The 26074-nt window shown below is 42.6% G+C and overlaps 1 protein-coding gene and 1 long non-coding RNA gene across 2 annotated transcripts in view; both read right to left on the bottom strand.

Moving 5' to 3' along the window:
• Window positions 1–26074, bottom strand: part of LOC307016374 — a 157711-nt gene that overhangs the window by 122811 nt on the left and 8826 nt on the right. The gene's annotated exons all lie outside the window — the stretch shown is intronic.
• LOC307017487 (uncharacterized protein) lies at window positions 19336–21985 on the bottom strand. Its single transcript, XM_079647106.1, has 4 exons — window positions 21317–21985; window positions 20767–21044; window positions 20310–20644; window positions 19336–20174 (listed from the first exon to the last, which is right to left on the bottom strand). The coding sequence occupies exons 1-4, from the start codon at window positions 21499–21501 to the stop codon at window positions 19365–19367; spliced, it is 1608 nt and encodes a 535-aa protein (XP_079503232.1). The 5' UTR covers window positions 21502–21985; the 3' UTR covers window positions 19336–19364.

Genomic DNA, 26074 nt, shown 5'->3' with positions numbered 1-26074 from the left:
AAAACCTGAAATTGAAAATCTGGCAACGCCCTCTTGGAAAATAGTGGGAGGTCTTAACATTCCTCTATACTGGTCTTTGGCAGGCCGTAGGGAGGAAGCTGTAAGCTGGAGTCCGAAATTCAGTGCTCCATCTGTATGCAGGCTCTTGGACAAGAGTTTTTTGGGCAAGCTCCTTGAGGATTTCATCTACATTGCTGGCTGTAGGCCTTCTTCTGCAGCTGTGCTTGTCCAGCACTTACAAAAGCTCTTCTTGTCCACACTGTCAAAATCGGATCGCCAGGACTCAAACACTGAACGATCCGATTCTGGCATGTACTGTAAGAAGTTCTCCACCAAATCGCTCTTGATATACCCTAAGGAAGCTTGCTCCAATATGAAGGGCGCGATCTTCACAGGAAGATATTTTGCCCTTGCCCATCCGAAAGCAATAATACGGCCGACACTTTCCCACTGCTTGTCTCCAAAATCATGCCTGAGGAAAGGCACTCTAAATGTGTTGCCCATGGTGCACTGTTCATAGAATTCCTTCCAGAATTCTGAGAGGCAGTCTCTGACGACTCCTCCATCGTCATATGCCATCTCAGCTTTCCCGTCCGGCAGCACAAGCTTGATTTTGAAGTCGACCTCCTGAAGTTCTTCATCACAGAAATGTGCTATGAGCTCTCGCAGTACCTGGCCTCTGTGAACAACCAGTATTCTCTTATGCTCACTGGATGGCATTGCTGGCGGGGAAAGAGGTAGTGTATCATCCAAATTAATGTGCTCATTTTCACCAATGTCTCCTATAAAAACAATGTTGCTGTTCTCCAAAACATCCTCATATCCACTTCCTGAGGGATAAAGAGAAAAGTCAAAGTTGTCCTCAGTTGTGCTCTCAAGAAATACCATATCCGAGCTGATCGTTTCAAAAGATATGGCTGTGGCAACACCAAGAGAAGAAGAATGATCCTGAACACTCTCTGCTCTCTCCAAAGGTGGGGTCAGTCCTGCGGTTTGACTTTGTGGACTATTATTTTCTTTCTTCTGTGTGGTCAAGTAAAACCCTAGAAGAGGAAGTTTTGTGTCAGTGTATAATTGTCTGACAGTAAGTTCCTCATCAACGGTCAGCTCTTGATTATTTTTTAGATCCAACTTAAAATGTGTTGATGGCCCTAGCCTGTTTCTCCCGTTTGGAAAGAACAAGCCAACTCCTTCCTGTATCAACTCCATTTTCTGAGCATTCTTTGAAACTGTGACTTTTCTGGTTCCCCATCCTCGTTTGGCTCTCACTTGCTTGAAAACCTCTGCCTCATCATCGTAAAGCATCCATCCTATTTCAACTTGTCGCATCGTCTTCATGGCATTTTTTTTCACTGTTGGTTGGGAATGGTCTCCTTGGTTTTTGGTGCTCTCCCCTTCATCATTGGGTTTTCTTTTGGACAATTTACTTTTCAAGCGCTCAAAAAGCTTCCACAACCATATTCGGTAATGAACTTTCCTTTCTTTAGACATTCTTTTAAAATGTATTTTAACTGTTTTTAGGCCTTTTATTTTGCTTCATCATACAAATATCTTCACAGTCTGTCATTTCTTATTAAATTCATACATATAATAATAAATACATGAACTACATTTAAAAGAGATCGTGAATAAATCCTAAACTAAGTAAATAAATATACAAATTAATACGAATACATGAAAACATGGAAAATTTAAAGAGCTGATGAATATGTGCATTATTTTAAATGTAAATAAATAAAAAAGCCATCTAAAATAGAAATATAATTGTATGTCACATTTGACAAATTATTGAATATATTGGAAGGCATATTATTCCTGTTGCTAGACTGTCAACGTGAATAAATTATCTTATTTGTCATCAATTACTGTAAAGTAAGCCAGCTCACATCAGTGATGTTTACATTTTTATGTCTTGTAACTTTCAGGGTCTACCAAAAGCATGGCTCATGACTAATGCATGATGCATTTAATAATTGCTTTTCCTTTGTAACAGCATTGAAACTTGTATGTGTACATCGTGCATAGTTTAGATTGGGCGTAAGCAGTTTGAAACAGGTGAGAAAGACATACAATTATATGTAACACATTAACGTGTTATTAAACGTTTGTTTTGCTGTCTTTCCAAATGATTCAGTAATACATTTACACATTATTTACAAAATGTGAGTACAGAAGTCATAACATATTGTTAACTTTAAGACTTTGTTCATGCATAATAGTTTATACTTTAAATTAGCTTCTGCTAAATTATTCCATTTGTTAGTACACATCTATACAATTATAAATAATGGTAATAATGTGTGCATTTTTTGGGCAATGTGGATTATTTTTCTATACCTTCTCCCCATAAAATAACATAAACCTCTTCTAAACTGATGACCAATTTCATATTCATATTAATTTAATATCGTCCATATGCAAATGGTCCATTTATATTGTGTACTACAGTAAAGTAGTTCTCTGACCCACATTAGTTACCAAGAAGGAGTTCTGGCCCCTTCTTTTTACCTGCCTGTGAATAACTTTACTGACAGGTCATAACATGTCTTACTTATTCACCATTTACAAATGATTTGATAATGATTATTTCATGTTTGACAAAAGGTAAGTAGATGTGTTATAAAACATTTTTGTTATGTTAAGCACTTATTAAACATAGCAAAAAAGGTAAGGACATTTGTGTTTGGTAGATTATTTCTTTGTTGTAACAATGCTTCTTGGCAATAAATCTTATACCGTTGGAAAGCCTGTTTATTTACCTTTCAAATGGTGCCACATTTGTGAGGAACATCACATTTCCTTACTTTTTGTTCTTTGTTTATTATTTTACAAACATATCAACATGTTTTGTTGATTATTGAACCATTATCAAACTAATTCTTTACGATTTCAGAATAATTGGTTTTACAAAGTTTGACCTAATAAATGTTATATTTTGAAGAAACAATGAAAGGGACAACAGTTTGGCTGATATACTGGTTATGCATATGTAATTAAGTACCTTCTCATTCTCCAAGGTCTTTATTGTTTCCTCTGGAACATTTCTCTGCCACAAGAAGTCACTTAAGGCATCCATCCTGTGAGTATGCATTACAAGTAGTTAGTAGTTATCATAAAAAATAAACCATACACAACAAGAGATTTGAGCTAATGATGAGCTATGAGTCTGTAAGGGAAGTGGGCATGTTTACTTTAGAATATATAACTGCAGTCAAACCCTATTATGAAGTGGTCTATTGCATTACAATCTGTGACAGCGCCTGTATGGGCCAACAGTGTTTACTTTGTAAACACTGTTTACAAAAAAGTGTAAAAAAGGGTAAAAAAGTATACAAAGATTTAAGTGACATCATTGTTCTTTATTGTAAAATCATGAGGTACATTGTATATCCAATTTGGTTTTGCTATTTTAACAATAGTACAGGCCGACATTTGATAATGCAGTCATATAGTGTTGAATGAGCTAATGAAGTATGCATACTCTAAATATAGTTTTGAATGGATGAATTCAGCACTCAATTTAAAACATCACCTGCTAATTTTACAATTTAGTCTCCTTTTGCCATATATGCCATCCTGTTCTAATCCTGAAAACAGGACAATAGGCACAAACCATCTAATTGCAGATGGGCTGGGAAACTAAATCTGGAGCACCTGAAAGCCAAAGGAGAAAGCTTCTCCAATAGGATTCATTTTCCATCATGTCTCTTGCAGAAACATGTTTTTATCTAATTATATTCAGAAACCACAGCTATATACACGACATATCTTATTTAGACCGCATGAGAAACAAGTTCACGTTAGGCCTATAGTAGGGACAGACTTGAAAAACGGCCCTAACAACTGTCAATTAACACACAATTCTTTAACCAGAATTGGCACAGCAGGATAGTGAGTAAACAGTCTACGTTGATATATGACTGAATGTGGGGGATTCTTACATAATTAGCTGCCTACGGCTGCTTTCTAGTGTTAGAAGCGGTTTCATATGTCTTTATGAACTCTCTGCAGCATGTGAACTGAAGGCAGAAACAATGATGAACCTGCAGCCTCTGAGAAGTGTCGCCAGCGCGCAGAGCACACGGACGCAGAGCGCACCACTGTTTACCTTCATAAGATATGTTAAAAACCACAGTTGCTGCTACAGTCCGAACTCTACATCAGATGTTCGGTTATGCTTCATATTATGCTTTCATGATTATGTAGACGTTCGGGCACCAGGGCGAGTTATAGCTTCTTTCAGACTTAAGTTATGTTTTACTCTTGGCACAGGCGTAGTACGTGTGTGTACATCCACAGTGGACATAATGAACACGTAAACAACGCTGTATGTGTACGGTCGCTTATGTGAATTTAAAACGTTATTCCTCAGAAAATAAATGTCCTGTAGTATCGTCCCGGTGCACTCCGGCAGCACTGCACATGGAAACGCAGGAGCCCGCAGCAGCTGTGTCACAAACTCACAACTTTATATATAGCTATAGTCTACAACGCCTTAATCTGAACTCATAATATATATTTAATTGACGAGTAAGAACCTTACGTAGGCTATGGCTTATGGATAGGTAAACGGACATTTGCAAGCTTGAACACGTTTTAAATAACCATGGTGGAGCTCCCTATGTCTCTAGCACAGTATCAATGCACATGATCTTGCTCGCTACAGAATGCTGAGCTGACCTGTTTGAAACGTTTCTCCATCTACTATATGCGTCCACGGTATGAATCCTGTCAAAATGTAGTCAAAAGCAAAAACTCTCCCTAATTAATTGACCCATACAGTGTGCATCGCTCCAAGGCTTCGATCCGCTTCAAGTTATGCATAAGTGCCATATGCCCTAGCTAGCAAACCTAGCACAGTATTAATTGCATGCTAACTGCAGTTCGCTGTGTTTACCTTTTAACACCAGCAAAACAACAACTATAGCAGCCTACTCACGCACATTATTGTAAAGAAATTGCTGAACAGGAGTTTTCAATGTTATTTAATAAATACGTCAGTTAAACCCAGTAAGCTAACACTACACGAAATATAGCAATACAGTTACGCTAGGCCTACCTCGAGTCAGTTCGGCCATCCAAACGGTCAGTGCATGCAATATTTAACGTTTATCTATTTAACATTAGGCCTATGCCAGTAACATTACTTCACATGATACCTTCATGAAGCGTGTGGCAAGAGCAAAAACAATGTTCTTTTCAGGAGTGCTCCAAAATCAAGATTGCTTACAGCTAGTGTATTGCTTTGACTTGCTGGTAGTTGTCTTAAGTCATTATAATGAGATAGCTAAGTCAATATAATGAGATAGCTAAGTTATTATAATGAGATAGCTAAGTCATTATAATGAGATAGCTAAGTCATTATAATGAGATAGCTAAGTCAATATAATGAGATAGCTAAGTCATTATAATGAGATAGTTAAGTCAATATAATGAGATAGCTAAGTCATTATAATGAGATAGTTAAGTCAATATAATGAGATAGTAAGTCATTATAATGAGATAGTAAGTCATTATAATGAGATAGTTAAGTCATTATAATGACTTACAGGATTTTTTTTTTTTTTCCTGTGGCGCAAACAGGCTTCCATACATAATAACATGCAATTATATAAAACACAATTTGCTTACATGTTCTCTTTTGAGAATCAAACAAAACAGATTTAAATTTAAAAAAGAATGCAAACAAACAAGTGAAATGAACTAAATTGCTGAATTGCTTTTAATTCACTGGCAGGAGCGACAAGTGAGGAGGAGCAAAAGGTGAACAACGAGGGAGATATTGAACAACGAGAAAGAGTAGAGGACAGAGAGAGTAATGAACAGGAAGAAGACAGAGAGACTAAAGAAGATGGAAGAGAGGCTGCAGCTTATGGAAAGGAAAGAGACATGGAAAATGAATGTTGACAATGTTTTGTGATCATTTTAGCCTCTTCTGCATGTCCCGATCATTAATAGCATCAATCAACTGATTCTTATGCATTACACTTTCAAAAATAATTGATGCTGCAGCCCACTGACATGGTTTGTAATCAATATATTATCCAATTTGTGACCCCCCACAGGACTTAAAAAAGCACCTAACTAGATCATGAAAATCCGCCAAAACTCAGGGGTATACCCCCGAACCCCCCTAACATGTTTGGACCTCGGTATTTAGGAAATCCTGGATACGGCCCTGATTGTGGCTAGTAAGCATGTCCAATTCATATCTATATGCAGTTCCAAACTGCAAAGCTAGCCACAGCTAGCAACAAGATAACAACAAAACACAAAGTTGAAATAACAAATTACTTTTCACGTTAACGTCACTGTACGCTGGCAAACAATAAAAGCCAACAGTATCTGCTAAAGAGCTCAATTGATGAAAAAGATAATCTTACCCGAGAAACCAAATTGCGTTTCAATCTCTCGTCAGAGTCTGGTTTTCACTACTCGGTTCGAGTACCTTTTCTCTGTGATGTCGTACAGAGCTGGCCTCTCCTCAAGGTGATGAGCAGGTCTTCGTTTCCGTCATTCCAAATCGCCATGATGAGATGAAAAGGAATAGCAGTCTGTGTGTGCCTTCTTAAATCGTTTGTTTACGTCCCTCACTTCCGTTTCGCTTCTCATGCACTGATTTGCTAGCTGAACAGCCAATCAGAGTGATTGCTTGGTCCGACTGCCTGACCCGATGCATGGCCGATGAATCGGCCATGTATCGGGTCAGGCAGTCCAAATAAGGCGTGTCACGGCCGACGGTGCGGGACACACCAAATTGAGTTTGGGCGACAGAACACGCTTCGTCTTCCGACTTTAGAGCAGGGTTCAGCAACCGTAACCAGTGGCGCACTAGGAATAATCGGAATAAGTGTGCAAAATATTAAAATTGTATTTTCGGATTCTGAACGAGACCGCCGCCAGAGCACGTCTCCCCGTTACCTACAGAAGGAAGCCATGCACGCAACGCAGCCCCGCTCTCTTTAACTCCAAGCGACTTTCTGCCGCTTTCCTCCGTGGTGCAGTGCTAATCGTTTCACCACACTTCACAAATTGCAGTAGGCTACCCATAAGGAGCTGTACAAATGCCGCAATGTTTACGTGGCTGTGTCTTTAGTTGAAAGCCCAGTGGCGATCTGCTCATCTCTCATCGAAATAATAAGGGGCGGACTGGCCATCTGTGTGTGCTGGAGAATAACAGAACGGACGATCGTCCTTATTATTATGCCGTTCAAACCAATTATTTAAATGTGTTTGTTAAATTCGGCATCATGTAAGTTGCACTGACAGGTCCAAACACTGCTTCCCCGCAGCGAGGCTCCCCCGCCCTCCTGTTGACAGTTCACGAGCGTCGAGCTCCTCACACCCCCCCCCCCCCCTGTTGATAAGTCACGAACGTCGGCACGCTGATAAAACTTTTTTTTTGAAATGGCAATTCATATCAAAAGTTGCAGACCCCTGCGTTAGAGCCAGTAGAATCGAGAGGGAAGTTCCTAAATGCACCTACACGTTACCATTGAGGAGTGAGAGTGATGCACACGCAGTTTGCCCAAGCCGAAAGCTATTACACTCTGAAAACTGAAAACTGGGTTTTATTGCCATAAATATGATTATGGATTATCAGTAAACATTTAAAAGGGACACAGAGACATTGGATTAACCTTCAGCAGTGTGTATCTGTGTTTTAATGCCCTTGAACACAACTTTTGATCAGAAAACAGCAAAGGTAAGACGTATTTGCCGTTTTGGCTACGTAAAGTGAAGTTGTGTGTTGTCTGGTTTTGCTTTCCCTGCCGCGAAATTTCTGATTCTGATTCTATGTCTCTCTGCTCTCACAACTCCATTCACAGCTGCAGCAGACAGCAGTTTCCAATGAAATGGCATTGAAGATCAGGGAAGCTTACGAAAGATTTAGCAGAAAAATAGGCAGGTGTTTTCTCAGGAGCTTTAAGACCAAAACAAAAGAGTATGTAAGTAGAATTAAACGTCACCATAAACATGACGGAAATGCTTCATATTTCCTGGCTGCAAATTGAGAATCGTTTTGTAACATTTTTTTCCTTCTGCTAATCATGCTTTTCTGCCCCCATCAGACCAACAAAATGATGAACGCAATTTGATGTTTTCTCAGGTCAGTGATGATATTGATCGACAGACCTAACCATGATAAAAAAAATACACCTCCCGTACAAAGCTGTATGTAGCTTTATGCTGTAAAACTATTCAGTATCATTCATGCTGTTATTTATTCCTTTCCTATATTTAAATCCATTGGCCAGCTTTGAATTCCAGCAGAGAGCATGTGTCACACTGTCAATAAAATACTGAATGAAATGAAAGTCATGTGATTTTGCACTTTGCTGAGTTATATTTTCTAGGGCTGGTCCCAAGGAGGCAGGAGGAAACGTGTTCTCTGTTTGTTGCACCTGTCAGTGTATGTTCCCCTGGAGTCTTTAGTGCATCACACTTTACCTGATTACTGCACACAGGTAATACAACGCAACTGCTACTAATTATAGGTATCATGTATCACGTGTGTAAGAAATTAAAATCAATTTTGATATGGCGTAATTAAATACAGGGTTTTAATTTAAAGCAGTTTTATTCTGAAAAACCGGAAGTGTATACTAACTTTTAACTTAACACTTTTATTCTGAAAATTCTTCATTTCCGGTTAGCATTAGCATGTGGCTAACGTTTTGAAACAGTGAATTGAAGGCGAAATGACGTGTGATGTTGTACTCTAAACACACTGGGTTTAACACTCATGTATTGACGCTGAAATAAGACTTATTAGGGAATGTTTAAATAACCATAGACATCAGAATGATGTAATTTAGCAGCAGAAAACGGCAGGATTTGCATTGAACCCGCCCCCGTCGACGCCGGCCAATAGAAGAAGACTACAGTTGATAACCCGTGATGGACAGGAAGAATCGACCTCTCTTCCTTCACCTCGGCTGACCGAACGCACACGCAACAGGCTGAATGGGGAGAGCGCCTCCACTCGCCAATTTCATTGTATATCACCGCATCGTTTGTGTAATTAAATGCTGTTAACTTTTATAAGCTTCCCTTGACTCTTTTCAGTTTATCCTGCTCTCAGGGCTAAATAAATCATAATACTTGACATGTTTTGTGATTTTATTTAAATTAATAATTTGTGATCAATCAGATCCGATAGTAATTTCCACCTTTACCAGCTGTCTGGATTATAAATCATTATATTTGCATATCATTAGAAGATGTATGTATAGAGATGTACACATACAGCCATGGACGGATCCAGCCTTTCGTGACTTCGGTTGTGCGGCACACATCGTGGAGCACAGTGGCAGATTTGTTTCAGGTTGTGTTTCAGCCTGAGGGTCCAAATGGAAATCAATGAACAAAAACAAACTAGTGTTTACACTGGCCACTCGTCTGGGTGAATCTTTCAATAGTTCACTTCAGGTACACAGATCAATGTATTTAGATTAATTAACTGCCCGAGCAATTCCCAAAGTTAAAACACAAGATACAATGCAGGATTACACTATTATAGTGGTTTACATTTACACATGCCCATTAAAAAAAGCACTCGGAAACAAAGGCAGCTAAGAAACACTTACATGTAAAATAATTGTCACATTTGACTTTTACAAAGAAAATAACCCCAACACATCAAATCATCTTCTACTTTTATTTGATACAAAAAGGTCAATTTTGTTACTAAAGTTTTGTATCATCTCACTACAGGAACTCCATGAGACTTGAATGTATAATCACTGAACACAGGTTACTGTTGGCTGTGACCACACCAAAACAAAATAACTTAGTACTCATACTCTAACACACATACACACTTCTAGATCCCCTCATAGCATTCCCCATCTCCCTCTAGGGACCTCCCCCATCCCAACTCCCAACCAATCAGAACTACACAGTGACATGTTCGCTGATATTCTGTAACTGTCAATAAACTCTGACCAATGAAACACATAGACATTCAAAATGTTATCCAGTTATTACAGTTTATTTTAACGTGTGGCATTAGTTGTTACCGTGGTCTTAAAGCTATAAGCAAGCAGCAGCAGCGCCCCCTGAGTTAGGCCTCATCTTATTGGTGAAGTTCATTAGGGGCGTGTGCACATGGGAGAAGTTAGCCCTCAGTGCTTTCTGCTAGGATAAGTCTATTTTAACTCAAACCATGATCCTTTCCTTTACAACATTATTTGTTACCTAAACCTAAGCATATCTATGTTAGAAAGGGTGTTGTGGCAGAAAGAGCTGAAGGCACACATCTCCGATATATGGGCTCTATACATGCATAAAATAATACCTTGCCACTGTTCAAAGCTGAGTAAAATTATGGTTCGTTCAACTTATATTGTTGGTTAATACTTTAATTCATAGCAAATACTCTCAAGAAAATACACTTGATATGAGCATCAGTCCAAGACAAGACACCAGGCCTACCATCACAAATCTTGGGATAAAGATGGACCCTGAACTCAAGCTTGACAGCCAGATCAAGGCAGTTGTTAAAAACAGCTTCTTCCACCTCAGGCAGCTAGCCAAAATAAAGCCTTTTTTAAATAGTGACCTCTTTGAAACGGTAATCCATGCCTTCGTCACCTCCCGCTTGGATTATGGTAATGCACTATATATGGGGATAAGTGCATCCTCCCTTGCTCGCTTTCAGATGGTGCAAAATGCAGCAGCACGGCTCCTAATTGGCACACGCAAACACGAGCACATTTCCCCCATTTTATCTTCGCTCCACTGGCTGCCGTTCATTTGAGGATTCATTTTAAAACTCTTTTATTTGCTTTGAAAGCCCTCAATGGTCTGGCCCGCCCTACCTCTCTGAGCTGTTACACAGCTACACGCCCACTCGCACTCTCAGGTCAGCTGATCAGTTGCTTTCTCTGCTGCCGCCCCTAAACTGTGGAACGACCTGCCCTTGCTAATCAGACAGGCTCCCACACTGTCTGCTTTTAAATCCCGTCTTAAAACCCACCTCTTCTCCTTAGCATTCGGAAACAAGTAGATTGTTGCTTTTATTTGCTTTCAGTGGTCTATTGTTTTTATTATATGGCTGTTATTTTATTTTTTATTATTATGTTTATTCTGGTTTGTTTTGTGTTTGTATCTTGTATTTTAAATGTATTTATATTATGTTGTGTGAGCTTATCTCTCTGTACAGCACTTTGGTCTGAAGGTTTTAAAGTGCTATATAAATAAAATTGGATTGGATTGGATTGGAATAAAGCACAATGCAATGCATTGCTATAAATCAGATACTGTATCTATAGAGGCCCTATTCTTTGTGTGTTCCCTTTCCTGTGTGTTATAGGTTTTTGTGCATGTGAATGGTCTGCAAAGGCTAAAATCTTCGTGTTCCCTCAAGAGAGAGTTTCTGTCCCACACGCTCAGCCCAACTTTAAGTAAGATGTTCATAATACATTCACCAACATTGACATAGATATTGTTAAAAATAAGCAGCTTTTTACAATTTCCCGTTGTAAAATTCCTCTGTGAGAAGGAAGAGAACAGGCTCTCTGTTCTGGACGGTCTGCGAGTGAATATTTCAGCCCTGATGCCTGCACACTACCTTCATAATTCACATAACAACTGAGCACTGTTGAGTGTAAGTCCTCCTGCCTGTTCAATGTCTTCAACCAAAATCCTCTTTCTGAAAGAACGATTGAACTAAATGGAGCTTACAAGTAGACGACAAAAATCATTATGTCAATGTTTATTTATTTATATAGCCCAATATCACAAATGTTACATTTGTCTCAGTGATCTTCACAGTGTGTACAGAATATCAGTATGACAATAAGACACCCTCTGTCCTTTGACCCTCACATCGTACAAGGAAAAACTTCCAGAGAAAACCCACAGTTTAAAGGGGAAAATGGGAGAAACCTCAGGGAGAGCAACAGAGAAGGGATCCCTCTCCCAGGACGGACAGACGTGCAATAGATGCCGTGTGTAAATCGAAAAGATAATACATTTACAACATAGGTAGTCCAAATGTTTGGAAATGCATGTATCTATAATAAGAAGATGAATCCACGAGGATGTCAGCAATCTTGTGGGAGCCATCAGGGAAGTAGTATGGTGAGAGTCTGGCAGGACCGCAGAGACAGGTTCAGCCACGACTCGAAGACCAGGACTCAGATCCAGTACTCAGGATAGAGGATCCAGGACACAGGACCACAGCAACAGGATTATCCTCGACTCAGGATCCCGGTGTATATATGGACACAAAAAAGAGATTTGGGGGAAACTGGGTTAATCGGAACATGAGAGTACACAGGTACAAACAGCCAGAAAGACGGAGTAAGGTGCCCCCCCCCCCCCAACAGTCCAAGCCTATAGCAGCTAAACTAACGTGTCTCCATACATGCACTCCCTTAGGATAGGTTGAGGGAAAAGGGTAGCAAGTAACAAGTAGGAAACAGAGGTGGAGACGCACACACAGGGAAAAAGGTCCCCATTTGAACCTGAATTTGTCAGAGGTAGGAGTGGGTCAGTGACTACGTTCCACACTCCCCGGCCGGGCTAGGCGTTCTCTGCAACCTGTCACGCTCTAATAAACCTTGAGAGGTCATAGAGGGAAAGGTTTGGATACATTTTTAAATATAAGATCTAAGTTTTTAGGATTTAATTAAAAGAGTAAGAACTAAAATGTATAGGTGAAGAGGCACAACGTATCTAACGTCAATGCACTCTTATTAGATTATTTTATTTTATCACTATAAGCTTTATCAAAAAGGAAGGTCTTAAGCGTACTCTTAAAAACGGATAGGCTGTCTGCCGCCCGAACACAAACTAGAAGCTGATTCCACAAATGTGGAGCTTGATAAGAAAAGGCTCGGGCTCCCATTGTGAGACTCTAGGAACAACCAACAACCCTGCATTCTTGGAATGCAATGCCCTAGTAGGACAGTAGGGTATAATGAGTTCTTCAAGGTAAGATGGCGCCTGCCCATTAAGGGCTTTGTAGGCGAGAAGAAGAATTTTAAATTATATCCTGGGTTCTATAGGGAGCCAGTGTAAGGCAGCCAGAACAGGAGTAATGTGGTCCCTTTTCCTAACTCTGGTTAGTACACGAGCTGCAGCATTTTGAATCAGCTGAAGCGACTTGACTGACTTCTTGGCACACCCTGATAATAAAGAGTTACAATAATCCAGCCTAGAAGTAACAAATGCATGGACTAGTTTCTCTGCATCGTTTTGAGGCAAGATATGCCTAATTTTGGCAATGTTGCGTAAATGGAAGTAGGCGGTCCTTGAGATTGATTTTATGTGGGCGTTAAAAGATAAATCCTGATCAAATATAACACCAATATTCCTTACAGTCTCACTGGAGGCCAAATTAATGCCATCCATAACTAGTATATCTTTAGATAGTTTGTTTCGTAGATTCTTTGGGCCAAGTACAATAACTTCAGTTTTGGTCGTGTTTAACATCAAAAAGTTTAAGGTCATCCACGTTTTTAAGTCCTTGAGGCAGTCTTGAATTTTATTTAGGTGATTGGTTTCATCAGGCTTGATAGATAAATATAGTTGAGTATCATCCGCGTAACGGTGGAAATTTACAGAATGATTCCTTATAATATTGCCAAGCGGAAGCATATATAGTGTGAACAAAATAGGTCCAAGCACTGAGCCCTGTGGCACTCCATGGCTAACTTTGGTTTGCATGGAAGATTCATCGTTGACACGTACAAACTGAGAGCGTTCAGATAGATAGGACCTAAACCAGCCTATGTCACTAATTACTGCTGAATGTTCTGGGTTTTCTTTAGTATTGCTGCAATGAAGGGCTGATGAAGTCAGACTTTTTACAGTGCAAACATATTACAAAAGGAGGGTTCCTCATAGTTTAAGTGACGCCTGAAGTTTTACTGTGTGCTTTGACATTAAGCAATGCTTTAGTCAAAGACACTTCTCCTCAAACTGACCTAACATCTGTTGAGGAGATGATTCCAGGTGTGGCTGCACACAGAGAGAACAGTAAAGAGGAGATGTGTGTGAATTACTTTAAATTGTGGGTAAGGGTAGATAGCTGCCATTGTTCTGTGACCTGTCAATCATCAAACCGGGGGTCATATTTCATTATGTGTTCATTTTGATCTTGTACCCATGGATGTATAAAGAATAGTTCTGCCGCAAAGTTATTCTCCGTGGAGACTTCCGGCAACAATCTTGATTCTGATTGGCCAGAAGACTCGAAAAAATCTCAGCAAAGATGTTTTATTGAGAAGATGATCACTACGTGACAGAAGTTTTGAAAACCGTTTATGGTCTCCGGTACTTCCAGTCCAACGCCTACTGCATGCACAGCGTTAGAAAAATCGGGCCTTCAAAATAAAAGTTTGACTTTTTTCGAAAAGAAAAAAAAAGATACTTTCTTTTTTTTCCTCACATCTGCAACCCACTTGAAATGGGTCCGCGACCCACTTCTGGTTCGCGACCCACCAGTTGAGAACCACTGATATAGACGGTTCGGCCACATGAGGCCAACATGGAAACGCAGAAAACGATAACGATAATGGGTCCCAAGGTGGGTAGATCTGCGGACGAAATGCTCTGGGGGGCCAAACGGCTCTGTGTTTACGCCTATACGATAATTTCCTGATAACGATGACGCAATAGCCCCGCCTCTCTCCACCTCTCCTGCTCAGAGATCAGCTGCTGGGCTGTCAGAAGAGGGGGAGGAAAAGAGAGGCTCCACTTATTATTCTTATATTATTATATAGAGTCGTTATCAATTTGTTTTAAAGCTCAATAAATAACAAAGAAGACCTCTGACCGGCACTTTTCTAATTTTGTCCGGAAGATTTAAACTTTAACGGACATGTTGACCGGCGAAACGAAAACTCTGTCGCACGGTTCCCTCGTTCCTTGGAAGAGGCGGAGAGGTGGGTGTTTTTCATCTGCTGGTGGACTACTGGAGACATATACAGCAGGAGCAAATGCTTGCCTCGGGGAAGGAGAAAAAGAGCCAGAGCGTCCACCGCGGAGAATAAACAGAAGGGCAACCATGGCAACCATGTGTGGTGGTGTGGTGCGGCTCGTGTAAAATGCTCGGTTTGCTGACAACGCCACCATGGGGAGTTTCGCCCCAAGGAAATTACTAAAACTAAAGTTATCCAATTTAATAAAAAGGCAATCAGGTTCGTTTGAACACCACAGGCACAGACAGTGTAAAGGATATTACCACAATGGTTATTGTATTTATACATATCACATTTCTAATAATAAACAATATTTTTTTAATTTTTAAAAAAGGTCTCCAGGGAGGAGGGAGAAGGACAGGGCTGGGGCTTACCAAGGTGGCAATTAACAAAAAGGGGAGGAAGGGTCCAAATCAAAATCACCCGTGACACTGCACACCAAACAAAACGGACACGTGAAGAACACCACCACCAGGGATTGGGTTTGCCGCCTCGGGCCCACAGCACCTGTCCGGCACAAGAGAAACACAGTTAAAAGTCAGCAAGAGTATTAAAATCGGTTGGAGAAAGATAAACAAAAGGGAAACAACTCAAATAAACCAAATCTAAATCAATGTAAATAACAAGAATGAGTAAACTAATTAAACCAAAATCTAAATAAATGTAAACAACAAGAATGAGTAAACTAATTAAACCAAATCCAAACGTTAACAAAAGAAAATAAACAAAATCAAACAATTGACGAAATACTATAAGTAAACTCAAAACATTAAATGCACAAAACTAATTAGATAATCCAAATAAATCAACTAAAATAATAAGTGTCCTTGTTATTCCGTGTTTGTTTGTGTTACCGTTCTCGTGTGGCTCAAGTCTATAGCTACTGGTGGACAAGGGGCTTGCTCATGCCACAGTCAATGTGTATGTAGCAGCCATCTCGTCCTGCCATGAGGGATTTGGCGGCAGACCAATCTTTAGCCAACCGCTTATGAAGCGTTTTTTGCAGGGGATCAGGAGACAGCGCCCAGTGGTGCATGTCTCCACCCCGCAATGGGAACTGCCATTTGTGCTCAAGGCTTTGGTTACAGAACCGTTGAGCCTCTGGAGTTATCCTCCCTGTAGGCGCTATCATTGAGAGAGAGAGAAGCAAAAAGAAACAGCTTTGCTGCTTGCTTTGACTTCTGCCAAGAGAGCTTGCGAACTGACCGCTCTATCGGTGCACCCGAGTTGCCTTCTGGTTTGTGGTGACCGTAGCAGGGCGACACTCAGACCGAACCCCTCCTCTGTTCCTAAGAACTTAAGGAGTTCTTCCAGGTGGAGGGTTATACAGCTAGAGGGCTTTAGTCGTCCACCTATGCACAGCGGCGTCTTTGTCTACGCCAGGCCCGTTCATAAGGTAAGTATCTCTTAGACATGTCTGGCTCCTTTTTCATCGTCGGTGCTTGCTGGGGCAACACAGGACTGGTGAAGGGAGGAGGCTGTGAGTCAGTAAGCTGTATCTAACCCCCAGGGGCATGATGCACTTGCGTTGTCCCATGCTCCTTAGGGACCTGGGAAACGTGGTGCGCAGCAAGCCCCATACAGGGCTGGAAGACTCTCCCGCCTGCCTATGGGCAGGTGGGGAGAGAGTTCCCCACTGAGGTCCGTACACACTCCACACGAGGTAAGCGTGTGGGGGACATGGTTCACTTGCCCCATGCTCCTTAGGGACCTGGGAAGCGTAGTGCACAGTGTATAGTCACTTGCGCTGCCACCTGCAGGATGGAGCTATGGGCTTATTCAGACCAATTGGCTCTACCCAGCCAAGTAAGCTGCGACCCCGACTTCTCCACAGTCACAACCGAATGATAAGAAGTTGGGGTGCGGTGGCTGTTAACCAAAGGCCAGTCAGGGGCAGTGTAGTGGGTCGATGCTGTAGGGCGACAGGGCGTTTATCCATCGGGGCTCCACCCACTGTACCCATAGAGTCCAGTAGAGGGCGGAGCCTGTGTGAGATAGAACGGGGGGTTACGTAATGTAACGCTAGTTCTATAAGCACAGGCGGAGCCCTCTACCTAGGGGCCCTGTCTTTCATATGCCGCTCGCTGAAGAGGCTGTAGGATGACAGTCAGGAGGTGTAGCTACCTTATATGCACGCACATTCAGGTAGGCTCGCCCTGATTTGCCGGCTAGGTTTATACGACTTCAGTGTGTGAACGCTCGCGTATAATTGATGAGAGTAGTACCCATAGAGTCCAGTAGAGGGTTCCGCCTGTGCTTATAGAACTAGGGTTACAATACGTAACCCCGTCACGATTGTATACAGTGCCATCTATTGGCCGGAGTTTGAACGCAGTCAGACAAAATTCAATAAGTCGCTTCAGAGTATAAGTCGCAGGACCAGCCAGACAGGTAAAAAAAACACGACTTATAGTCCGGAAAAAACGGTAACCATTTCACCAGGAGACTATGCTCCAATTCAAGAGTAAGTTGATTGGATGTGTCAGAACTTTCTCCAATTAAATAAAGATAAAACTTGTTACGTTTTTTGGAGTCAAGGAGGAACGAATAAAAGTCAGCACTGAGCTTCATTCGTCAATGTTGAAAACAACAGATAAAGCTAGAAATCTAGGTGTAGTCATGGACTGAGTTTCAACAGTAACATTAAGGCTGGAGCCACACGAGAACGGTAACACAAACGAACCAAAATCGTTATCAAAAAAGTCTTCCATCCACACGCAATAGGCACCAGAAACGTGTCCTTCCACACGAGACCGCTCGACCCGCTGGAGACGCTCTAGTACATATGCCGGGCCTGTAAGTGGCGCTGTACTTCCGCCACAAAATACACCAAAAGCAGCGAAGAAGACTTCCGAGCATGGTTACCATGGTTGCCCTTCTGTTTATTCTCCGTGATGGATTTAGCAGCAGAGGTGGGGAGAGACGGGGCTCTTTTTCTCCGTCAGCAGCAGCTGATCTCTGATTTCTCTCTCCTGTCCGATTGGACTTCACTCGTGTTTATGTCCATATCGATCAGATCCAGCTAGTTCTAGCTAATAATATGACTGCCTGAGTGTCAAAGGACACCTAAACAATAAGCGACATTTTGACCGGAGAATTTTAGATTTCGAAATTTCGCCGCCGTCTCCCCAGCAAAGGGAACGTGTTGGGTTGGATAGTTTCCTCATCTTTGAGGAAATTATATTTCTGTTGACAATGTGTTTTGGAGATAATTGTTTAACCGGTTGACGGTAAGCCTCTGGGGAGGGGCTATGGGTACAAAAGGGACGGTGTTGGCCCTGGAAGAGTAATTCGGCAGAGTGTTGCAGTGAAGGCAACAGCTAGGATGTGGTTAGAGGGACAGACAACCTAATTTGGGAAACTGTGATTTTGTTTATTTATGTTATACTGTTTACCTTTTTGTCGAACAGTATATATATATTTTTTGGGGCTGCATTATAAATAAAGTTTGGAGCTTAAACAACTGACTAAGCCTATGTATCGAATGGACAAATAGAACCCCGTCACATATGTGACCTGCTCTATCATTTTCAGTCACATTGACCCTGAAACACATTTTGAGTTTGATACACTGTTGGAAAGATGAGATTCTTAGCTTTCTAATGATATCAATATTGTTTTTGTCCTCCAAATATTAAGCAAAATACGTCACTTTACATAATGAATGTCATCGAACCATGATTTTGAGAAAAAGGCCTTCAAAGTTTGCAGTACTTTCTTAGGTATTTATTCAAATGAACCATACCATAAAACGAATTCATCTAGAGCTGTTTGCACAAAAACACACACACACACACACACACACACACACACACACACACACACACACACACACACACACACACACACACACACACACACACACACACACACACACACACACACAATATACTGTTCTCTTGTTGTCACTTTCATACATCAATACATGGAACAAAGGCACTCACATACACATGCACGCCGTACCAACGTGCACTCCCGTACACTCCCGAACTCACGTGCACGTTCATCAATTTATGTATGTATTTTGGTCATGTTTGAGCACATGCTTATGCGCACACATCTATTCCCATGTACATGGCCATGTGCACACCCAGACCACATGCACACCCGTACTCACGTGCACGCCCGTACTCACGTGCACACCCATACCCACGTGCAGAATCATCAATATACAATTTTTATGAAAAACACTATGAATAAATACTTAAATGAACTGATTGCATGTTAACCTCTAACAACATTAGAATCATTTGGCACAAAAGCTAATTTAGAGAAAGAAGCAAGCAACAGAACAGATAAATATACTACACAATATAAAAATAGCAAACAATCAACAGAGTAGCTAACAGTACTTAAAACCAATATGAAATATATATTTACAGCATTTATAGAAGAATGACATAGTGTTGATGTATTATGCACTCTCACTCATTAAAGATGAGGTGTTAAGGGTTTGGGGCAGGTGATGTCTTTGGTTTCCTCAGTGCAGAACTCTCTGATCTTCTCAAAAAGATACCACTGCCGTTTTTCATCAAGCCCAGGGGGAGTCAGTTCAGTGGGACGTGCCTCCTGGTCAGTAAAGCACCCTGTGCATAGCAGCTTGAATGATTCTTCTTCTTTACGTTCAAACTCCTTGGCGTAGACCACTCCAGGCTCGGCACTGGTGAAGCGTAGGTGATGGTACCTCTTGATACCTGGAAGCGGTCTGAAGCTGGGGGCAAGGAAGTTGTGCCAGTCGTCTGTTTTGACGAAGGTCTCCCCTGACTCATTGCCAACCAGCTGGGGGATGTTGACTCCAGTGACGGTACTGGACCTGACAGCCTGGCTGATGTCCTTCAGGCAGGACACTGGTGTGCGGCGGAACTGCTGCTTAAACAGGCCAAAGCACCAGTCAGGTGCAAATTTGGTGTGGCCAGCAATAAGAAAGTTGAGGGAGATATCTTCATGGAGTCCCACCATGCACCGCCAAGCAAGGTACCAGAGGAGGTATCTGTTTTTGTTCTGACCAGAGCAGTTGTCACAGTGCAGGTGAACATGTTTCTCCCCAAGCCCATACTGAGAGAAGAAGTGGTGGAGGTAGGCAATGACAGCATTGGAACCCTTGCTGCTGCAATGAGCCTCATCTATGAGGTAGTTTACCTGCTGAGGAACACCTTCACAGCAGACACCAAACAGTCCACACTTCCTGGGAACCATAAAGTAAATGGGCCCGGGCTGGAGAGGGTCACTGGGGTAGTGAACCTGTAACACCAGACCAACAGATGAATTAACTAATGAGTGATCTATACTCTAATTCTAAAAATGTGTGAATATTCATATTGTTACATTCCAAACATTCTGGATTATCACAGCATTCATCACATTCACACACCTCACCTGCTGTGCATAGTCAAAGCTGTAGTGGATGGTGATGTCTCTGCTACAGGGTTGGTTGGGTCCTAATTTGACACCCAGCTCTCTAGCTGTTTCTTTACAGCTGGCGACCATCTCCTGGTAAGCCTGACGCTCCACCCCCACGGTGCGGAGGTGTTCTTCCTGCTTCCTGAGCTTCGCTGACTTGACATAGTCGGGAAAGTTGGAGCTGCGGTAGATGGCAATGTTGTTTTTCTGACAGAACCAACATAGGTCTGTCATCGGCCTCCCAATAATGACACTGGGAGTCAGCTCCTTCCACAGCTTCCTAAATGTGCTGTTGCCAGCAGCACGGTGACCTGGAAAGGTGATTAAAGACAAAGATAGCATTGTTAGATTACTCATCATTAGTTTTCCATTGAGGTTTCCTCGTGTAAAAAAACCCCAAAAAAACAAGATTAAAATATAAGAAAATACACACCCTTCTCCTGCATCTGAACCTTGTATTTCCGCCACACAGAGGACTTGGTCTCAGTTGTTGGTAGAACACTGATGTCCGTCCTCTTAAACCCTGGAATCCGTCCAGGAAGTGGCATGGCAAAGACATCTGCAAAGTTGGTAATGAACCGTACAATTCGCTGGATGTCTTCAAAGGACAACACCCTTTTGGTCACCACACGACCACCACGTCTTATCCTTGAGGCCAAGCCATGTTCCTTGAAGAACTTGATGATACCTGTCAGCTTGTCTTGAGAAATTCTGGAATGGTTTAAAACATCAGTCTTTGATTGTTTTTTATGGCTTTCTTTAATGTATGCATTGTAGTATATACATTGTCGTTGTATTTTTTCATTATGTAAAAGCATGTATATATATATATATTTATTTATTTATGTATTACTATTGCTGTAAATTCTGCTTCTATTCAGTTATTGTCAAACTCAGTTCAACTCATGCATGGCTTATTACCACTTCATTTGAAAATAGTAACACTACCAAAAGTGAAGTAGCCTTTTCAAAATCAAACTCACCCATGTAGAAACTTGAAAGTCTCCCGGCAGATTTTGTGCCCATCTAAGAAATAGGACGTTCTCTGCTGTTTCCGCTCCTTTTGGTGTCCTCTCTTTGCACAAGCGGTCTCTTTGGAGAGGTTTATGTTGGAGCTTATCTTTCCAAGTAGCACCAAATGCTTTTCACCTGGAAAATCATATAACATTGCATAATGTGTTGTGTCAATCACTCATTACACACAACTTAAATCTTTAACGTGTAACAGAACACATAGGCCCACCCCCCACACATTGCCTATAGTATTATGTTAAACACACTCCCATACACACATATTCTATCTATTATAAAGGGTAATAATAAGTACAGGCTAGTCTGGCAGTGACTCCAGAGTAAACTGCTCTCACATGAGATAATACATTTGTAGCTGCCTATCTCTGCACATCTTTAGATAATTAGGCTGGGGCCACAGGATTTAAGGGGTAGCCAAAAAAATATGTCTCCCCATGTGGATAAAATGTAGGGTTGAAACATTTATGAAAATGTTCACCACAATAATTTTTCAATGAGTATTAGCCAACTTTAAGTTGTAGGTGGTTATGTGAGCATTATTTTAATTGTTGTTATGTTTTTAACACTAACCCATACTCACACACACATCGTTACCACAGTCAAAGGTATTTAAATAATATAAAGTTATAACGTTACTTACCATTAGTCATTTCATTCATTTGGTCTCATCTCTTGACCATCTCCTCAGGGGTGTAACGGGTGTAACAGGGAACTCCATCATTAAATGTACAGCTACACCTGTAGTCACGGGCCCTCTCAATCTCTTGAGCGCTGTCCTCGCTCACATAATGCCGTACGGACTGAAGTGTCTCAGCCACCGGGTCGTTCAGCAGTGGTTGTTCCTCTGTGGTGTCCTCATCCTCTTCAGCATCCGTGGTCTGAGGGCTGCTGTCAGTGTCAGGGCTGTCTGACTCTAAATCGGAGCCGGATAACGGGGAAACTTCAACCGGTGCCGTCAAAAAGTAATCAGTGATCAGCTGAACCCATTGCTCATCAGAGGCTGTCCCTCTCACAATGTTGGAGTTCAACAGTCTTGCGATTTGATCTTCTCTGGAATCCATCGATCTGATTAGCGGCTAATAAATTGTCAAAGTACGGAGGAAAAATATTTTCGTTTTACTGGGTGAAGGTCGCGAGGAATAATGTTGGTTTATATAGTGTGTGTGTGTGTGTGTGTTTGTGTATTTTGCGTTTGTGTGTATTGTGTTGGTTTCCCGGGGAAAACCCTCACAAGAAACACCGGCTGTTGTTATGCCAGCTGTGACGTTACGTTACTCCGTTCTCCGCTCGTAATGATGCCTTTACAAGCTTCAAAGTTGTATTTATCATCTGAATTTGGCAAAACAAGTTTAATATTCTGAAAGCCAAGACTTTGTTTATTTGAAATCAGATGAAAATAAACTATCACGGACTCTGCCGTGTTATTTATGATTACTATACGCTTTTCATTCATAATGTCAGCCGGAGGGAGGGGGGGCAGCGCTGCGGAAGAGCAGCGTGAGAGCTGTCATCTTCCCATTACAAGCTTCAAACATGTATTTATCGTTTGATTTTGGAAATAAAAGTTTCAGATTCTGAAAGCCAAGACGTTGTTTATTTGAAATCAAACAAAACACCAAAACCCCGAAAAACTAGTTTTTTACTCAAATCCACGTTTATTTTGAAATGAGCCGTTGCGACTTCCGACTGATTTCGATAGAGCGGGTCACATATGGTGTCAGAAGTGGGATGGCTAGTCGGAGGAAGCTGGGCGGCGTTGCTGGGCGGCGTTGGGGAGCGGCGCACGGGACTACGATCCCGGTGTCAGCAGCAGGAGGAGAACACGGCTGCCAAATCAGAGCATGGGAGACCCCCAGCAGCTCCTATGGCCTCAGGGTCAACCAGTGAACCAGGGGGAGAACTACTCTCACTGATGAAAGACTTTCTATCAGGGCAGCAAAGGCGAGAGGAGTTCCTGTTGGCAGAGCTCCGAGACCTGCGTACTTCTGTTCCAGCTGATAATCCGTTGCCTCAATCAGACGCCGATAGCCAGCCTGATCAGCCAACGCCTGAGTGGAGGCATTATGCGGAGCCGAAAATCCCCCCGTACCAGTGCGGTGAGGACATTGAGAACTATTTATTGCGGTTTGAGCGCATTGCCAAAACGTGGAGGTGGCCAGACAGGGTGTGGGCATGCCGGCTCGTTTCACTGCTATCAGGGAAGGCATTGGAGGCCTATACTGCAATGGACGAGGAGAGATCCCACTGCTATAGAGACCTGAGAGAAGCATTGCTGACAAAGTTCGACATCTCCCCAGAGACGTATCGGCAGCAGTTCCGATCTATGGTGGTACCGTCTGAAGAGAGCCCCATCGAGACCTACCATCGCCTTAAAGGTCTCTACCGGCGCTGGATTCAGCCAGAGCAGCACACCAAGGAGGAAATTGCAGAGGCCATCATCTTTGAGCAGATGCTTCGGATACTCCCACCGGAGGTGATGACCTGGGTGAAAGAGCATGAGCCTACAGAGGGTCTTGCGGCTGCCAAGCTGGCGCGCCAGTACATCAACGCCCGCAGAGGAGGACCACCAGCACGATAAACCACTTTCACATCCCAACCAGCACTCCAGCCCGGCAAAGAGAGAGAATCGACCAGAGTTCTCAGGATATCCTAGCACTGCCTCAAACCAACAAGGAGCTGGTAAGGATTTAATTTGCTATTACTGCCAGCAGCCAGGCCACATAGCTTCTGTGTGTCCCCTACGCAAAGCTAAGGTCACAGGCGCTTGCTATGCGCCCCGGGCAGAGTTGGGGCCCACTGGGGATCAAGAGGAACGTGTTCAATGTTATAAAGCTGTCACTGTTAATGGCCAGCAGGTCACTGCTTTGATGGATACTGGTAGCTTCATGTCTCTAGTGAAGCAAAGTCTTGTGCCAATTGGCACTATGGACTACAGCAGACAAACAGACATTTTGTGTGTTCACGGGGATAAGTATCCGTATCCCAAGGTGGACGTTTCCGTGATCATTGATGGACAGTCTTACCTGTTGAGTGTGGGGTGGGGGTGGTACAGAACTTGCGTGTTGATGCAATCCTGGGATGGGATTTACCAGTACTCTTGGACTTGCTGCATGAAAAATAATTCTCTGTGAACACTGACTCTGGGGAAGATGGGAATGTAAATGTTAATGTTTCTGGCCCAATGGTAACTAGAACCCAAGCGAAAGCTGGAGTCCAACCACTCCCAGATTTAGACAGTAGTCTGTGTGAGGGTGGCACTAAGGGGCCAAGAAAATCACGTCGCCAACGCCGCTTTGAGAAGCAGCTAAGGCCAACGGCTCATGAAAGGGAAGGTTTACAGACGGATAAGATGTGGGTAGTACCAGAAAATATTGCTGTGTTGCAGAGAGTGGATGACACACTAAAACCTTTGTTCACTAAAGTGGTAAAGGACGGAAATGAAAAGTGTGTGGGAAAGGAAATGTTTATGGTGGATAAGGATATTTTGTACACAGTTACTGATGACCTTAAACGTCTTGTTGTCCCAGCTAGCTGTAGGTCACTTGTCATGCACCTAGCACACACAATCCCATGGGCCGGGCACCTTGGCCACCATAAAACCTATCTGCGTGTCAGCGCACGTTTTTATTGGCCCTCCATGTATACCGATATACAGAAATATTGCCCCACATGCCCCACATGCCAGAAACCTTCACCGCCCGCAAGTCTGACAGAGCTTTCCTGCAGCCTCTGCCTGTCATATCTACTCCTTTCTGCAGGATTGCCATGGACATTGTCGGCCCTCTGGTGAAAAGCAGTGGGGGACCCCAGTACATTCTTGTCGTGTGTGACTACGCCACCCGGTTTCCGGAGGCCTTTCCCCTGCGTACCATCACTGCCTCATCGGTTCTGCGTGCGCTGGTACAGCTGTTCTCCAGAGTGGGGATACCAGACGAGATCCTGAGGGACCAGGGAACAAACTTTACTTCCAGGTTGATGCAGCTCTTCTACAGACAACTGGGCATCTCGGCGATCAAGACCACGCCGTATCACCTGCAGACTGATGGCCTGGTGGAAAGATTCAACCAGACACTGAAGAAGATGTTGCAGAAGTTTGTTGATGACACTGGTAAGGACTGGGACCGCTGGCTCCCATTCCTGCTTTTTGCCTACCGAGAGGTACCCCAGGCTTCAACTGGATTCTCTCCGTTCGAGCTGCTATATGGATGGGAGGTTCAGGGCCCATTGGATCTACTCCGAAAAGGCTGGGAGGCTCCTACCACCACTCCAAGTGATAGAGGAGTGGTGCAGTTTGTGCTGGAGATGAGGGATCGGTTAGCAGGATACCAGGAGGAGGCTGAAGTCAACCTGCGTTTGGCCCAGAAAAGCCAGAAGACCTGGTATGACCAGCAAGCTCGGCATCATGAGTTCCAGCCTGGCCAGAAAGTCCTTTTGCTGCTGCCCTCATCCAACAGCAAGCTTTTGACGAAGTGGCAAGGGCCATATGTCATCACACGGAAGATGGGTCCAGTCACCTATGAGATCAATCACCCAGAGAAGAAAAAAAACAAACAGACCTATCACGTGAACTTGCTGAAAGAGTGGAAGGAGCGTTCTGTCCAGGCCCCCGAAAAGGCATTGTTGGTGAAGGAGGTGAACTTGGAGGAGGAGGTCGAGAATGGGTTGGATACCTTAACTGTGGCTGCCATTCCTGTTTTGACGCACCTTGC

The sequence above is a fragment of the Notothenia rossii genome (genome assembly GCF_949606895.1).
Source record: "Notothenia rossii genome assembly, chromosome: 8".
In the NCBI taxonomy this organism is placed as follows: Eukaryota; Metazoa; Chordata; class Actinopteri; order Perciformes; family Nototheniidae; genus Notothenia; species Notothenia rossii.
The sequence above is the reverse complement of the archived record's forward strand: the minus strand, read 5'-3'. Positions and strand labels throughout refer to the sequence as shown.